This window comes from Falco rusticolus, chromosome 12 (assembly GCF_015220075.1).
Source record: "Falco rusticolus isolate bFalRus1 chromosome 12, bFalRus1.pri, whole genome shotgun sequence".
NCBI lineage: Eukaryota > Metazoa > Chordata > Aves > Falconiformes > Falconidae > Falco > Falco rusticolus.
Window position 1 is genome coordinate 33,840,110 of NC_051198.1, and position 17,265 is coordinate 33,857,374.

At 49.0% G+C, this 17,265-nt stretch overlaps 1 protein-coding gene across 13 annotated transcripts in view; it reads left to right on the forward strand.

Annotated features, from left to right (window-relative positions):
- Positions 1 to 2,093: 2,093 nt before the first annotated feature.
- The window catches only part of CUL9 (cullin 9), a 35,177-nt gene continuing 20,005 nt past the window's right edge, over positions 2,094 to 17,265 (forward strand). For 8 of the 13 annotated variants that reach the window (XR_005106955.1, XR_005106956.1, XR_005106957.1 and 5 more), the window contains exons 1-8: positions 2,094 to 2,141; positions 2,983 to 3,043; positions 4,191 to 4,799; positions 5,610 to 5,764; positions 6,116 to 6,649; positions 14,071 to 14,209; positions 16,028 to 16,218; positions 16,728 to 17,112. Coding sequence is in view for 10 of the 13 variants with exons in the window: in XM_037405327.1 (XP_037261224.1) it covers positions 4,205 to 4,799; positions 5,610 to 5,764; positions 6,116 to 6,649; positions 14,071 to 14,209; positions 16,028 to 16,218; positions 16,728 to 17,112 (1,999 nt within the window). In the remaining 3 variants the exon portion in view is untranslated. The other 5 variants (XM_037405330.1, XM_037405332.1, XM_037405337.1 and 2 more) reach the window with 2 other exon arrangements.

The following is a 17,265-nucleotide window of genomic DNA, read 5'->3' on the forward strand; positions in this document are numbered from 1 at the left end:
ATCATCTGCTGGGTCAATGGTGTGCCAGCTGAAAACACAGCTGCTAGCCTCTACATAGGATCAGGTCCTGGAGCAGATGCCAGCACAATGTAAGGAAAGCTTAGCGCTGATAGAAGTCTGTGGTGGAGGGACTGCCCTATTCCTCACAGTGCAATTGGGAGAAAACACATCTCAGTGTAGCAGGAGAGGAGAAGATGGTACAGAATGCACTTAGGAGCAAAACTCAACTGAAATGGCTCCTTCTTCATTGGGAGGGGAGGTGCTTCACTTTTATGGGTTACACCACAGGCAGCCCACATTCAGCATGCCTACACAGGTACGTCTCATCCTTCGGCACCACAAAACCCACACAGCAGCAATGCCATGTTACTTGTGCACAGGGGTCTGTGTACGACATACAAAACTAACATGGCACAAGATACCACAGACAATATTTTTAGGATAAATGACTAAGCATGGTATCGAGACCATCAAAGCCAAGACGTAAGCAGGGCATGTGAATACCACAGAAAACCTTTCAGCATCACAAACGAGACATCTATGTCCTAGACAACCCCTACCATTTATTGTTGGTCTCAATTTTGGCTATGGGATGTTACCAGCCAGGCTGCATTTCCCACTGCAAAGCATCATCACCACCACGTCACATTTAGTTTGTGACACTAAACACAGCAGCATTGCAGGTGCAGTACATGCACAGAATGACAGCTGCCTAGAACAGAGGAAAACAGCAATGGTTGTGCGTGTGGGACCAACTTTTATGTCGTGTGGCACTTGGGAAGTTACTTTCCTTTTCATTAGTGCAAATATACTGTATTTATCTCTACAGGAGATGAAAGGACTTGTAAAAGCAAAGCATGTTATAACTAAATACCAGTTGGGAATTAATGGGGAAGAAAAAATGACATGTTAATAGAAAACACAGCGATTTCAGGACCATCCATGGTATTCTGGCAAGAAAACATCGGGAGCATCAACAGAGGTTACACGTACTAACAGGGAAATCAAGAGGCTGGCTTGGAAATTTCCGAACATTTCCAGTGCATCGTTGGTGGTGCCCACAGACTTGTGCAGCACTGCACTGATTTATCCAGCCTATCGTAAATTGCAATTATGTTGCTCATATTAATTGTTGATTGCTATTTTAAAACATGGAAATTATCTAATCAGCTGCATTAGTACTGAGGGCAGAAAGGAGGTTTGGCACATACACGAAGTTGCTCCAGGATCAAGTAACAGAAAGAGACTCTCATCCATTTAACCTTGATTTTAATGTTTGTTTATAATCTACAACAAATGTTAGCAGCCCAATAGAAACCTGCACCTACTGGACTGTAGCTAACTGCTGAGAGGCCTGCCAAAGAAGGGAAACACAGGCAAAGGGTAAGAATTTAGAGTGAATGGTACAGGCATTACAGACCAGGACAACACCAAAGCAGGAAAGCAACTGGGCACAGGCCGAACTTGTCTGCAGCTGGCTTCAGCTGCCTCTGTAGCAATATTGACGACATTGCGAATTTTGGGCTGTACGACCCCAAAGCTGCCAAGCGCAGGCCTCACCGAAGCACCGAACGGGGCGACAGACCGAAGGCGGGGTGCAGGGCTGCAATTGCACCAGCACCGCAGGCAGGCCTGAGGAAGCTGCTGCAGTCGGATTTTTGGTTAATGCTGTGTTATCACTAACGTTAGTGCCCGCGCCGCAGCAGCCCCACACGAGGGCCGCCGAGCACGGCCCCGCGGACATAGGCACCTCGGGCTCGCGCAGACGCGGCTTTCAGCGCCCGGCCTCCACCTGCCCCTTGTCTCTAATACCGGCGAGGCGAATCGGGAGATACGCCGGTTTTCCGCTGTCTCTGCCGGCCTCACACCCGCTTATGCGGGGCGCAGCAGCCCCGCGCGACAGGCCCGGCCGCGCCGCCGTCAGCAGGGCCCCGCCATCCGGCGCGAGCCCGGGCCCGCAGCCCCTTGGCGGGCCGGGCCGCCCCGAGCCAGGCGCAGGCAGCGCGCCGGCCGCCCTCCGTACTCGCCCGGGGCAGCCTCAGGCCCGGGCAGGGCGCAGGCGCGGGGCGGGCCGGAGTTCGCCCGCCCCTGGCGGCTCCCGTAGCGCGGCCCGCGGCCCGGAAGCGGGAGTGGCAGGGCCGGTAGGTGGGGAGCTGCCGGGCCGGGGTCGCTTCGCGCCGGCGGAGGCCCGGCCCGGGTTGCTGCCGGTGCGGGGGGAGAACCAGAACGGGGTGGGTGCGGACGGGGCCTCCCGAGGGGGCCGACGCGCGGGGGCGAGGCGTCCGGCCGCGCCCGCGGTCTCCTGTCTCGCCGCGGCAGGCCGAGCTGCGTCTCGGGGCCGGGAGGCCGGAGGGGCCCGGCGGCGCTGTCCGGGAGGGAGCCGGGCCTCTCCGCGGCGGCCGAAGAGGCGGCTCCCGGCGGCCCGGCCTGGCCCGTTCCGTTCCCGCGCGTCGGCCGGGCGCTGGCGGGGCCGGGCGGTGCCTGTGCCGAGCCGGCCGCGCCCCTGAACCGGCCGCCACAGTGCTTTCTGGGCTCGGCGGTCTAGCTGGCCTGACCGTTTGCCGCAGCTCGGAAGCTCACTGCGGCACGTGTGTTTGAGCAGCCTGGCAGTTCAGCTGTGGGTTGTCGTAGGCTCTGGTGTGCCTCGGCCATCATATGCCTTGTAGCTACTTCCTCAGGTGCCCTAAACCCAAACTCTCCCCAGCCTAGATACAAATCCTTCAGGGTCCCTTCTGATAGCTGTGCTCTGCAGAGGTTTTTTCATGCTAAATACCATGAGGTGGGGATGGCGTGAAGTTCTCAAACAAAATAATGCCTCATGGAGACTTGCTTTACTATGATTTTTATTTTATGTGAACTTCTTGGGGTTGGTTTTTTTTTGTCCACTGTACAGGCACAGTTAGGGAAAACAACTGTTTGGCTTGTGGTACAGCACAACGCTGTTACAAAGCATAGGAGAATAACTTGCTCCTTTTGTTGCAGAGAGACTGCAAGAAGATTCTTAGCAGGGTTGCTGCAAGCTACAGGGAAGGCACTGTTAGAGGTAGGTATGAATTTCTCAGGAGTTCATGCTGTTTCTCTCTGCACCTGGGAAACATCTTTAATGTGCCCATCTGACGGTCAGTATCTTCTTTGGTTGTGCACGGACTGACTATTTCCTATGTATGTTAACTCTTTTTTTTAAGAACAACTTATGTTACCATCAGCTGAACAGCATATTGCTTCACTGCTTCCCTTGCTAGTATATGTAAGTGCCAACAAGAGGGCCTGTTTGTGTGTTTGTGCTACCACCTGCCTGAGCTCCTCTGAGAACCTTCTTATCAGACTTATCTGATCTGGCATCCTTTGCAGTAACAAAGTCAGTCTGTTGTGTGGTATTGTCTACAGTTGGCCAGCTGATTGCTGGCGCTCAGTCTTAGCAAGTTATTTCATCCTCCTCTTTGCATAGATTTAAGCAGAGAAGTGTCATAGCTCCTTCTTTGTAGTCCTAAGATATGCAGAACAGTCAGGCAGTAGAGAGTAGCGATTTTTTCATTTTGTTGAACTTTCCCATTGATTAAACATTGTAAAGGAAAAGAATATCTGGGAGGAGGCCAAGGAGGGTATACTTAGTGGCTTTTAGGGACCTAATTTGATGTATATGAACTTGATCTGAGAGATAGGTGGTTACTTTCTTCAGGGCCTGGTGACTCAGGTTAGGTCCAGCTCCACAGTGAGAGAGGCTTGAGCTGTAGGCAAGCTTGCAGTCTAAACAGAAACAAATAGTAAATAAGAGGGAAGATGGAAGTGCAAAAGCAGCAACTTGTGCAGGGTCATGTTGTGAACAGTGGAAGAGGTCAACACAGGCTCCAGGTCTCCTGTCGTTATTTGCTGTCATATAAGAGGATCTGAATGGGCCCATTTTGCCTTTTTATTTATTTATTTTATTAGGACAACCTCTTTCTGTGTGTGTTAGTAATGCTGGGAACAGGGTTTATATATGAAACACTAGCTCATTTTCTTGGAGGGGTGATGTGAGCTTCTGCAAAATGGGCTTTTCTGCAGAGCTTTATTCTGGGTGCAGGATCTAAGGATCAAAAACCGTGCCTCAGCCACTTCCACTGTCAAGCAACTGAGATGTTTGCTCACATTTTCCCTGGTATGCAGCTCAGAAATAAAAGCTTACCCCTGCTTCCCCTCTGTCTCTGCAGGCACAGTTCCTGTCATGGTGAACGAGAGGCACAATGGCAACCTGCTCGTGCGCCTGGGACCCAAACTACAGGCTTACCCGGGGGAGCTGCTCCGGCAGCGTCGGGGCCATGATGGCCAGCCTGAATACCTGATCCAGTGGAGTATTGTCAGCTTGGAAGAGAGAGCAGTGGGAGGCAGCAGTGCCTCCTCTGCAGAGACCAAGCCAGAGAACATCTTGATGTGGATGTCTGCAGAAGAGGTCTGTGCCAGCTGCCCGGCGCTGCTGGGCAAGAGGAAGCTGGAAGGGCAGTGGGTGAAAGAGGAGAAGGCAGCCAGCCCATTTGCTGCAGAAGTCCCACTGGATGAAGCCTCGCTGCTGGAGATGAAGGCTGATGTCAGGAGCCTGGTGCAGCGAGCTGGCCGGCAGATGGCTGAGACCGGGGCCCCTGAGTCCTCCATTCTCAACACCATCCACGTGCTGAGCGCGTACGCCAGCATTGGCTCACTAGCGGGTGCCTTCAAGGAGACGGGAGCCCTCGACTTGCTGATGAAGATGCTGTGCCACAAGGAGAAGCAAATCCGCCGCAGTGCTGGCAAGATGCTAAGGGCCCTGGCTTCGCATGATGCAGGTGAGGGCTGCTACCGCTCAGTGCCACTGAGGAGGTGCTGCTGGGCAGCTGAGGGGTGCCAGTCCTTTTGTAGGTGTGGGGTACCTAGGAAGCAGTGTGTCTCGAGGGGCTTGTTGGCAAAAGGGGAAGAATCAGACTGGAGCTTCCAAAGGGCTCCTCAATCGTAGTTGTCTGTGGTGCTCTAAGACTTGGGAGCTCTTTCCCCTGATGGGTTCCTGAGCTGGGATGCTGATTAACTGTTAGGAGGACTTATGCCAAGGCACGTGACAGAGTGTTGGGTGTCTCTTCTGCATGCTGTCAGTTGGAAAGTGTCTGGCCTGTTCTTGGCAGGGAGCTATTCCTTAGATGGGTGGAGGCCTGGTCCTCACCCAGTCCTCTCATTTGAGAGGAGCTGCCACCGCTCCGAAGCGTCTGATGAGGCTTGGGTGCACTGGAAGGTTGCTGCTGGTGGTGTGTCCCACAAGACATTTGGCTTTCCCTGCCCTAGTGCCTGAGTTCATGTGGCTCTCCAGTGGGGCAGATGTGGGGGCTGATTCAGGTTAAGACTTAACTCCACTATTCCCTGGAGCCCTGTTTGGGAGCCAGTTATTTGGGGTTGCTTCTTTGGGGGAATCTTGCAGCTTTAGGGGTGGAAGAAACACAGCATTGTTAGTGGAGTAAAATGTTGCCCGTCCAGGTTAAAGGACAGAACACGGTTCTAGGTTACGCTGAGCAGCCAGGCTGTTCCTTGCATGCAGGTCTGTCTCGCTCAGGGAGGGTGGCATGAGGGTTGTCTTCATGGGGCCCGAAGAGTTTCTGTTGTTGTTGCAGGGAGTCGGGCCTATGTCCTGCTGTCTCTGAGCCAGCAGGATGGCATTGAGCAGTATGTAGACTTTGACGGTCGCTACACCTTGCTGGAGCTGTTTGCTGAGATGATGTCTTCTGAAGAGCAGTGCATGTCCTTTGAGGGGATTCACCTTCCGCAGGTAGTGGCTGGGCCTGTGGGATTTAGGGGTCAGGAGAGGTGGGAGTCGGGGACCCGAGCTGGTGTCCTTGTTTGGGACAGGAGGGTAGTTGGCAGTGGGCGGCTGAGCCGGACAGCACTGGGAGAGCTGGCACAGGATGTGGGCCTGGCTTGAGGCTGGGGTGTGGTGGAGAGGCGTGTGGGGAGCCTTGTCTCTGAGCAGGGAGATGAGGGTGGGCTGAGAGGTCTCTGCTGCTGCCTGCTGGTCTGGAGCAATCATGGGAACCTGACTGTGGATGATCTGGTGGCTCAGAGAGAGCCGGGGTCTGGAAGCACTGTGCAGGCTAGAGTGTGACAGCTGCGCTCATTGCAGATCCCTGGGAAGCTGCTGTTCGTCCTGGTGAAGCGCTACCTGTGTGTCACTTCTCTCATGGACAAGCTCAGCAGTGGCATGGAGCAGGGATGGGAGCAGCAGGACTGCGCTGTGCCCAGCCTGCTCCCTGAGGAGAGGAGCCGTGTGAAGCAGGAGTTTGAATTCAGCATGGCTATGGCAAACCTTATCTTGGAGGTGGTGCACGTGATGGGCTGGGACCCCAGCCACAAGCCAGAGCTGCTGCCCCAACAGGAGCTGCGGCCACGCACCACCCGCTCCATCTTCCAGCCCAAGACCCCAGCCTGCACTGCTGCCCGAATGCCTGTGCTCACTTCAAATCACGGTCATTGCAAAAAGCAGTGTTGTGCCTTCCTGACCCCATCAGACTTTGCAGACCGCAATGGCTATGTGGAGTACTTACAGGCGAACCTGGTGGGTGGCATGAGGGTGCGCTTGCTGGAAGACTGTGGTGATGTTAGAGCTGGAGAGGAAGGCACGTTTCTTCGGAGCACTAATAGTATGCAGACCGTGCAGGTAGGTCACTACTGTAAGTAGTCTGGCTTGGATGGCAGGGGTGGGGTGACAGGAGTGACTGATGATTTCTGAGTGATGTCTTCACGTGCAGGAAGTTGGACGACAGGTGTGTCATAATTAGGACACTGTCTACATCTGTCCTAGCAAAGTAGTCACCTTTCAGAGCTGGAAGTGCGGGTCCTGAGGAAAGCCGGTCTGGTTTAGTAGGGGCTGTCGTGCTGAGATTTCTTAACCTCTAAACCTGCCTCCCAGGAATAGTCCCTCACCCTAATTTGATCTTGGGGTTGGTCTGGGAACAGGCTACCTGGCACAAATGAGTAACACATCAAAAGGTGCTTGAAGGTCTTAAGCCTTGGTATGTGAGCAACAATACTTACGGTATACTGTTGTTCTCATTGGGTTGGACGCAGCCTACGTATCTGTTTCTTTTATCTGCAAGTATATGCCAGGACCTGTTTCCCTTTAAGAATTGCCCTTTAGGTGCGTAGACCTTAAATGAGAGTTTGTGTTGAAAAGGAGTTGTTAGAGCTGCATATTTGCAGTTGAGTTGCTAAGTTTGTGCCAGAGATCAGGGAAATACCAATATTTGAGGAGAGGGAGGAATCAGAATCATAGAATAGTTTGGGTTGGAAGGGACTGTTAAAGGTCATCTAGTCCAATCTCCCTTGAATGAGCAGGGACATCTTCAACTAGAGGAGGTTGCTGAGAGCCTATCCAGCCTCACCTTGAATGTTTTCAGGGATGGGGCTTCTGCCACCTCTCTGGACAACCAGTTCCAGTGTTTCACCACCCTCATCGTAAAGAATTTCTTCCGTATGTCCAATCTGAATCTACCCTCCTTTGGTTTAAAACGATTATCCCTTGTCCTATTGCAGCAGGCCCTACTGAAAAATCTGTCCCCATCTTTTTCATAAGCCCCTTATAAGTGTTGAAAGGCTGCTATAAGGTCTCCCCGGAGCCTTGTCTTCTCCAGGCTGCACAAACCCTAAGTCTCTCAGCCTTTCCTTGCAGGAGAGTTGTTCTTTCCCTCTGATCATTTTTGCGGCCCTCCTCTGGATTCACTTTGAGAGGTCCAAGTCATTCTTGTATGGGGGCTCCAGAGCTGGATGCAGTACTCCAGGTGGAGTCTCACCAGTATGGAGTACCAGAATCACTTTCCTCAAACTGCTGGCCATGCTTCCTTTTTTGCAGCTCAGGGTGCAGTTGGCTTTCAGAGCTGCAAATACACATTGCTGGTTCATGTCCAGTTTTTCATCCACCAGTACCCCCAATCCTTCTCCACAAAAGGACTACGCTCAACCTGTTCATCTGCCAGCTGGTATTGATACTGGAGGTTACCCCGGCCCAGGTGGAGGACTTTGCACTTGGCCTTGTTGAACCTCATGAGGTTCACATGGGCCCACTTCTTGAGCATGTCCAGGTCCTTTCTGTCCCTCAGGTGTGTCCACTGTACCACTCAGCTTGGTGTTGTCTGCAAACTTGCTGAGGGTGCACTCAATCCCACTGTTTATGTCACTGATGAAGATACTAAATGGTCCCCTGACAGATACCATTCATCGCTGATTTCCATCTGGACATTGAGCCATTGACCACTACTCTCTGGATGCGATCATCCAGCCAATTCCTTATCTTCTGAACAGTCCATCCATCAAATCTATCTCTCTCCAATTTAGAGAGAAGGATGTTGTGGGGGATCATGTCCAAAGCCTTACAGAAGTCCAGACAGATGACATCCGTAGCTCTTTGCTTGCCCATTGATGTAGTCACTTCATCACAGAAGGTTTGTCAGGCAAGACCTGCTCTTGGTGAAGCCATGCTGGCTGTTTTGAATCACCTCTCTGTCCTCCATGTGCCTTAACAATAGCTTCAAGGAGGATCTGCTCCATGATTTTCCCAGGCACAAAGGTGAGGCTGGCAGGCTGGTGGTTCCCAGGGTCCTCCTTTTTACCCCTTTTAAAAGTGGGTGCAATGTTTCCCTTTTTTCCAGTCACCAAGGACTTCACCTGACTGCTGTGACTTTTCAAATATCTTGGAGAGTGGGTTGGCAACTACATCGGCCAGTTCCTTCAGAACTCCGTGATGCATCTTCTCCGGTCCCATAGACTTATGTATATTCAGGTTCCTTGGGTGGTCTCAAACCTGATCTTCTCTTACAGTGGGAGGGACTTTGATGTCCCAGTCCCTGCCTGGAGGTCTGTCTGCTTGGGCGGTGTGGAAAGAGAGATTGCCAGTGAAGACTGAGGCAAAAAAGTTGTTGAGTATCTTAGCCTTTTCTTCATCTGTTTTTACCAGTTTGCCAGTCTTGTTCATTGCTCTGTGTGTGTGTGTATACGCTTTCTTTGACCTTCCTTTTATGGCTGACATACCTACAGAAGCCCTTCTTATTAATCTTTGTGTCCCTTGCCAAGTTCAGCTCCAGCTGCACCTTGGCCTTCCTGACCCCATCCCTACACCATTGGGCAATGCCCCTATACTCTTCCCAGGATACCTGTCCCTGCTTCCACTGCATGTGCATTCAATTTCCTTCTTGCCCTTTAGTTTGACCAGCAGGTCATGACTAATCTATGCTGGTCTCTTGCCTTCCTTTCCTGATTTCTAACATGTGGGGATCGAGAGCCCTTGTGCTGTATGGAAAGTGCCCTTAAAGGTCTGCCAGCTCTGTTTTGCTCCCTTGTCCCCGAGCACAGTTTCTTAGGGAGTGTCATTAACTCCTTGAACAGCTGGAGGTTTGCTTTCCTAAAATTCAGGATCTTGACTTTTTGCCTGTCCCATATCCCTCAGGACTGTGAACTCCACCAGTGCATGATCACTGCAGCCCAGGCAGCCTCCGATCTTAGTGTCTGTGGTAAGCTCACTTATGTTGGTGACCAACAAGTCCAGTAATGCATCTCCTCTGGTAGGGCTGTCTATTACCCATCCTAAGAAGTTATCCTCAGTGCACTCTAGGAGTCTCCTGGATTGCCTGCAGCTTGCCATACTATTTTTCCAGTAGTTGTCAGGGTGGTTGAAGGCTCCCAGTAGGATGAGAGTCTGTAAACACAATCCCTCCTGTAGCTTGTGTAAGAAGGCTTTGTCAGTAGCCCCCCATTGATCCAGCAGCCTGTAGTAAACACTAACCACATGTTCCCTTTGTTGGCTTGATTTCCAAATCTTGGCCTAAGGCATTCAGCCTATACCAGTTCCAGAACATCCTGCATTTGTATGGGTCAGTACTGGAGTGGCAGGGCTTGGACTCAGGCCTGAGGGTGGGAGAGCATTTAAGTGCTGTTGCAGCCTTTTTGTGGGCTGGGGAGGTATTTGCTCCTGCTTAGACCTTTTTCTTGAGACTTTCTTCTCAGTCCTGAAGGCTAGGTACATTCAGCGAGAGCTGAGAGTTTGTTTTGACTCTGCAGCATGGAGCTGGTGAGCTTTGTGCATGAGATCTATGTATGGTTATTTCTGCAGGCTGTCTGCTGATCTTGCACTTTAGCCATGCTTTTGAGCTTCCCAAACACTGCAGCTAGAGGCATGATTTCTTGAAAATCAGTCTTTAGCTGGCTGTCATCCGTATGTTGAGGGCTGTCTCTGCTCGTATCCTCTGCTCAGTCCAGCACTGTGTTGGCTGCAAACAGCTATAATTCAGTTCATGAAATCTTAATTAAATTGAGATAGTAACCAGTAAAATAAGAAACCGTAACCACTATGCAGGTGTTAGTGTGTGCAATTGTGGGTTTGGGTTTTTTGTTTTGTTTTGATTTTTCTCCCCCAAGTAATTTGCAGAAGTGCGTGCTTTGCTTTTGCAGATGATAAATAGGGAGGTCTGAGGCCACTTCAGTTGGTCATAGCTGTACTTCAGGTGCCACTTCAGCCTATGCTCAAAGGCTTCCCTACTTCAAGCTGATTTCTGTGGATATAGGTAGCCTGCAAATAGATTTAAGTGCCATGCTACCACACAGCTCTTGTTTGCTGGTATTAAAAAATCAATAGCCGAAAAGCCTCACTCTGGTATGTGTAGAAATGCATGACTTCCTAACACTGTTTCCAAATCTCTTTTGCTGTTAATTGCCAACCTTTCCTGAGAAGGAGGCAGAGAATTTGACATTATGTTCTTCAGGCTTGAAGGCCACCTCCTTTGAATCTACTTTCAGCTTTTGTTAAGCGTGAGACTCTCTAGCCTTCTTGGGCTACAACCCATTTTTTTTGTGTAATGCCGTTGTTTTCACGTACAGCCAAATAAAAATTAGCCAATTAAGGACACTGAACACTGACTTACTTCTTTTCTTCTGTTGTCTCTCTTTGCTTTCTTGTGTGCAGGGAAATTGTGTGACTATTCTTTTGGGTTTTTTCCTCAGCTGGTTGCAGACTGCTTCTTCCTTCTGATACTCTTTTGTTTATTCAGTCAGAACTGGTTTTAGGATTAATTTGTCCAGTTGCCTTTCAGTAACTTTAACTTACTTTGGTCCAGGCTCCTTAACTGCCTTCTAGTTTTGGAGCATTTCTTGCAGATGTAATTTAAACCAGCAGCTTAAAATGCTCCAAAATGTGCATGTGCAAGAAGGGATGATTCCAGCCTTATGTGCTTGTTTGGTGGTGGATATTACCAGTATACGCTTGCATGGGGAGAGCATAACTGTTAGGGCAGCATGTGCTGTGTAAATATGGCTTGCCCATCTTATTTGCACTTTCTTCTAGTCCCGTTCTTTCCCTTTCATACTCCTAAGTTCTTGGGTTCTGTTGAGCAGATTTCTTGCCCACAGTTCCTCTACTTAATCACTTTCTTCTCTGGTTTAATAATTTACCGTTTGATACCCAGTGCTTTACTGAAGTTGACAATTGATATTATCTTTTTTTTAGTCTTAAAAAATCAGTTACTTCAGCAAAGAAAGCTAATGTATCAATCTGTCAGAATTGAAACTTGAAGCAAGTTTACCTGTTAATTCAAATTTATTGTTTATCTTGATCACTTTCAGTTATTCTTTCCACTAAAGTGTGCTTTAAAGGTTTGCATGCTACTGAAGTCAAAGTAGTGAAGCTGTAGTGATAATTTATTTAATATTTTTTTTTCTTGAACTAGAAGCACTGGCTATAGTGTTTGTCAGTCACATGGAAACACCACTGAATTACCTCAATCCTTCCCGCTTTCTAACGGGGCTTCTGTCAGATTACTTGGCATGTCTCTCATCTCTCTCCTCCAAACAGAATTTTGCTTCTTTCTCAATTGTGGCAAATTGTGGATTTGTATCCCTCTACCTGGTATCAGTTTGTTTTGCTTTCTTTTGTGTATATTCAATATGCAAGTAAAATACTCTTCTAGTTTTGGACCATGCTTAGGTGATTTTTCATTGCAGGCCCCCTCAAATGAATAACTGCTTTGCATCTTAAGTGGTTGATAAACCTTTTGTCCTTTATAACCCAGTCTGTAAAGATAGAGTGCAAAGGAAGCATGTTTCCTACTAATTTTCTCTTTGTCCTTATGCTCCTTGATTTCTAAGATCTGTGTTTTTCTGAAATTCTGTTTTCTATTTCTTATAAGCTTGTACTTGCTTTTACTCTTAATGTAACTGGGCACTAGGAAAGAGCACCAAGATCCTTTCACATTTTTCTCCTGTTGCCTGTGATGTAAATTTCAGAGGGTTTTTTTATTCACTGTTGAGCTGAAGTGTACTGTTAACTTTCATTCCCTTTGTCCATCTGGTCCACTGGGTTCCTTCTCATCTATTTTTTTATTTAATTACATTGAATGAATTTGCAGTTGCTCCATCCAGGTTTATTTTCAATAACACTCTTCTGTAAGGCTTACACCACTGGCAAAACCAGATCTAAATGGTAATAAATACTTGGTGAAGAAGTTTTTTGGCTGTTATATTTGGAAGTACCTAATTTCTGCCGTTGTTAATGTGTCTTGCCCTCCAGTTTGTCTAGGAAGTTGGGAATATACTTGCAATCTCTGGGAATGTTAATCTTTATGCTGATCTTTTAAGTTCATATCTGTGTGTCTGTAGCAGTGCCCTGGAGTTACGTGAAAAACTTGTGAGTCGGAGCATTCAGTGAGGTTTTTTTTCCGCAGGGAGATACCAGGAATCTGATATCTCAGAATCATCTTTGTAATGACATCTGTTGATCATTGTTTCTTTTCTGGTGGGCCTTTGCCATCAAGTCTCTCTCTGAAGGGAAACTTGGTTTTTATCTCTTCCTCTTTCTTATCTTGTGTATTGCACTTGCCTTGCATGGCGACTAGTGAATTCAAGTTACAAGAACTGCTTCTCCCTAGTCTTTGTTAAAATTTTGATCCTTTCCTTTTCGATTAGTTCTGCTTTTGCAGCTCATCCTGCCTGAGGCTTGCTACCAGTCTTCTGTGTGCAAAACACAAATTCATGTACATTTTAGATTGGGGCCAATCCATCATGAGTCTGTCTCCTGTCTCCTCTCATCTTTCCTTTGTTGCCCTGTTTTCTGATGTTTTCTTTGCCTCCCCAAAGAGAAAATTTCACTCTTGTATCTGGTCTTTCAGTCATATCTTTCCATGACTCCTTTGAGATGATATTTAGTACATAATTTGTTTAGGTCAGGGATTCATTGAAGACTAATCGGTGTTGTGTTTAGAGTTTAACTCTGTTTTCTTCCACATAGTGCTTTCTTAAAGTTTCTCAGCATCTTTATCTGTCCAGCATGATGGAGTCCTGGTAGTACTGGTGTAACTCCAAAAGAGCTCAGTGAATCAGGCAAGCCATATGTTTTTCTGCTGGATTTTTTTTTTTTAATGTTATTGGCATGATTTTCTTGCTGTTGCTGGGTACTTCTGCTCAGAAGGTTAAATGTTGAAACTATGGTATGGGAAGCCATACAAAAATCGTTTTGATTTTGAGAGGCAATCTGGATAAAGCACAGGAAACAATTGCCGCCTTTGAGACATGCTTGTCAAGAGCCCAAAACCTGTCTGAAAGGGTTGGTGAATGACCAAGGTGTAAAAGCATAACCAATAGAAGGTAAAGTCAGAGTAGGAAAAATAGTTTTCCTTACATTTGCATTCACCCAGTGGTTTGTGCCTGAAGACCCTTTATATACAGCTTGTCTGCCTCTAGTGTTGGTTATGTTCTTCCTTTTTATGCTTTTCCCAAGGCACCTGCTGACGGGCACTTTTTGAACAGGCATGCTTAACTAGATGCATTCCTGTCACTGCTGCTGTGCTAGATGAGGTCTGTAGTGGTTTCAGGCCCTAAGTTGGTGGTTCTTTTAATAAAGATCCAGCTGTAACCAGAAGAACAAGTTAATAAAGATGGTATGCTTGACAATCAGACAATGTGTGCAGTGAAATCTTTTTATGAATTAGGTGGTCTTGTACTTGAACAGTACTTGCTCTCTCCATGCATTTGGGAAATAGGAAGACAAATGTAGCATGAGGAGTGAGTAAATCTGATCATCTGCATCTATTTCGCCCGCAGGTTTTATGGCAGTCAACAGGTCAGAGCTACTGGATGCGTTGGCACATGTTGGAGATTATTGGCTTTGGAGACCAGTGGGGGGATCCTGCTGCTCAGGAAAAAGCATACAGTCTATCAGAGAGCTTTAATCTAGACACAGGTGAGACTGTGCTGCATGTGTGTGGCTGAATTGCCTCTTTCTGATTCTGCTGTGGCATATTTTTGAATGGTGAACTTTATATGGCTAAGCATATAGCAAGTAGCAGGTTGGATTTAGAAAGCAGTAAGCTTTTAGTTCGTATGACCATGTAGAGCTGGTTAAGTAATTACATGGCTTGTGGTTGCATGGAGTATTTTTGAATCTTAGACTTCTGTCATGACATGATAAAAGTAATGATATAAAAAGCATATAATTTGATTTAAACTGTGACTGTCAAAAATGTGTGTTTGAATTAACTGAACAAACTTCCAAAACAGGAATGTAGAAAATCTCTGAGATCAAGCTGCTTTAGGGACCCTCAGATCCCCTTAAATAAGTGATGTGGATTTTTAAAAGCATTAACATGTCAACAGTTTGCTTAACTTGATGCTGCTCAGTTTTGGGCAAGGTGAGCATTAAATGCACTGTTTTTGTAAGACACATGCAGAATCTCCTAGAATCCTTTGACGACATCTCCCTTGCCATGGGAGAAGATAAAAGGGAAGATGCAGATCGCAGATACACCTTTCTTGTTTCGTGTCTGATGTGACTTTGGCCAAGAAAACTTGTTAAAGTAACTCCTTTATCACACCTGTGATCTTGTAGGAGATCTTTTGGGTAGAGTGATTTGGATTTCACTGCTGCAAGAGACAGTATACATAAGATCAGCAGTTAATTAGCCACTTCAAAAATAGTCTTATTGCCAGTTGAAAAGATGGCTTCTTTAATGGCATCTGCCTCTTGTAACTAAAGACATAACTGCACAGCAGTTTGAAGTGGCTAAGTTAAGCCAAACTTGGTTAGACTTTGCCTTTTTTCTTGGTCTCTCTAATTTTTGGTAGAAGCATGGACTCTGTTTCATTCCATGTAAAACTCTTTCCGGTCATCATATCCCACATAGAAATTGAATTTAAAAAGTAAATGTTTTCTGCTTTGGATCTCTGCATTTGGATAAATTAGGTCATGTTGACTGACTTGGTTAATAAGCCATGTATGTAGTTGCTCTTAGCATGCTTGAGCCTCTTGGAGTGAGTTTGGCCCTTTTCTGTTGAGTCTTGAGGTGGTGAATGTTCCCCACCTTGCATTTGCAGAGAGTGCTGCAAGTTGTGGCTTAGCAGATAGCAGATATCGGCAAGTGTTGATTTGGCTCTTCTTTCCAAATTACCTAGGGAATAGCTAACCTACATAATGGATTTTATCTCCCTCTTTCTGTTTTGGATGCATTAGCTAAAAGGAGCGTGGTATCTCTGCAGTCTCATTTTGCCTTTGGCTGTAACTGTTTGCCCTGTAACCTAGCAGGCAAAATTTGGAAAAGAGGGAAGCTCATGGCAGAATTAACTTCCTGTCCATTGACTCCTTCGGCATCTTGGGCCAGCTCTGTTTCCTCTTCTGCAGCCGCACGCTGGCACTGTGGGTTCTGCTGGTGCTGGGTGTCCAAGTGCATTGCCCCAGCTGGTCCAGGCACCATGGGAACAGGTTGGGGGAGCAGTGAGCTAGAGGCACCCATTTTGAGCGTGTGCTTTTTCTGTTCTACAGCCTTGTAGCCTCTACAGAGGTTCAAGTGAAGATGGTAGTCCCCATCTCTACAGCTTCTAAAGTCTCCTCCCAGCATGTTCCCCTTCTCTCGCTGCCCCGCCGCAACAGGCCATGGGGCAGTGGGGACCTCTTCTGCCCAGACGGTCCACATGAGCTCTTTCCCTGGGGAGTGTGGGGTGAGCAGCAGAGGATGGGGGCACTGGCAGAGCGGACAGTGCCCTTCCTCTTTCTGCTCTCCTGCAGTTGCGCAGCCATTTTTCTGCAAGCCCTTTGCGGGGCTGTACTCCCTGCCTTACCTGGGGGAGCAGCCGACCAAGGCTGCAGAGGCCCTGAGCCGTGCCGAGTGGTGGGAGCTGCTCTTCTTTGTGAAGAAGCTGGAAGAGCAGGAGCAGAAAGAGATCATTTGTCTCATCCATCAGGAGCAGGCGGAGCAGGTATGGGCCAGAGCCTGCAGTGGGGACATGGGAGGGGGAGAGAGTGAGGGAGAATGTTAGGGGAGGGGCCAGCCCCAGAGGAGGCAGCGGCCAGCATGAGCTGTGAGCCGTGCAGTGACAGCCTGAATGAGGCAGAAATGGGACTGAAACGGGAGGGTGAGTGGGGGGTGGCGAAAGCGTGGGGAGCTGGGCACGGCAGAGGGGTGGGGGAGGGATGAGAGGAAGTGCAGTCTCCCCTGACCCTGGAAGAGTGACTGTGTCCAGCGAGGGTTGGGTAGGCGAGGCAGGCCCATGGGGTGATTCTGCTGGTTGTGACTGGGTGGTGAGTACAGGTGGGAGGTGTGGGCTGGTGGCAGTTGGGCTGGGGACAGCCAGGGGAGGGTGGCACTGGGGAGTGGCCCTGGGGGCCTCCGGCAGTGCAGCCTTTCTGTCTGTTCTGGCACTGGCCGTCATGAAGGGCATGGGGTCTGTGGCGAGTCCACGAGGGTTAACTTAACTCTTCTGTCCAGCTGTTGGAGATGGACGAAGAAGCCCTGATCCAGCTGTCAGTACCCGTGGAGCTGGCCCAGAAGGTGCTTCGGGTCTTGGAGAAGCAGTGCCAGGGCAGCGCTCAGCGTGACCTGCGTGGCTCCCGCATCTACGCCAAATACTTCCTTGGTAGCGGGGCCAGGCAGGGTGGCAAGGGGAGCCCTGCTGTGTCCTCAGAGGGTGCCGGCTGCAGGAGCACCGTCCCTGAAGCCACGATGGCCAAGGCAGCAAAGGAAGACCTCTCTGCAGCCCCAGTGCCGCCCCAAGCCCCGGTTGTGGCAGTGAAGTCGGATTCGCAGCTGTTCAGTGAGCTCCTTGAGAGGGAAGGGCTGTTCTTCCCAGAGGTGACAGAGGAGCAGATCAAAGGTAGTTGCCTGCTTTGCACTGGGGAACACGCACGGTGCTGGAGGCATTGCCATTGCCTCGACAGAGGAAGGCTCTGGGCAGGGCGTGGGGAGCCATGTGCCCGGAGGCTGCCTGGGGAGGGGGGAGCCTGTGGGTGCTGGGTCTGTGGTTGCG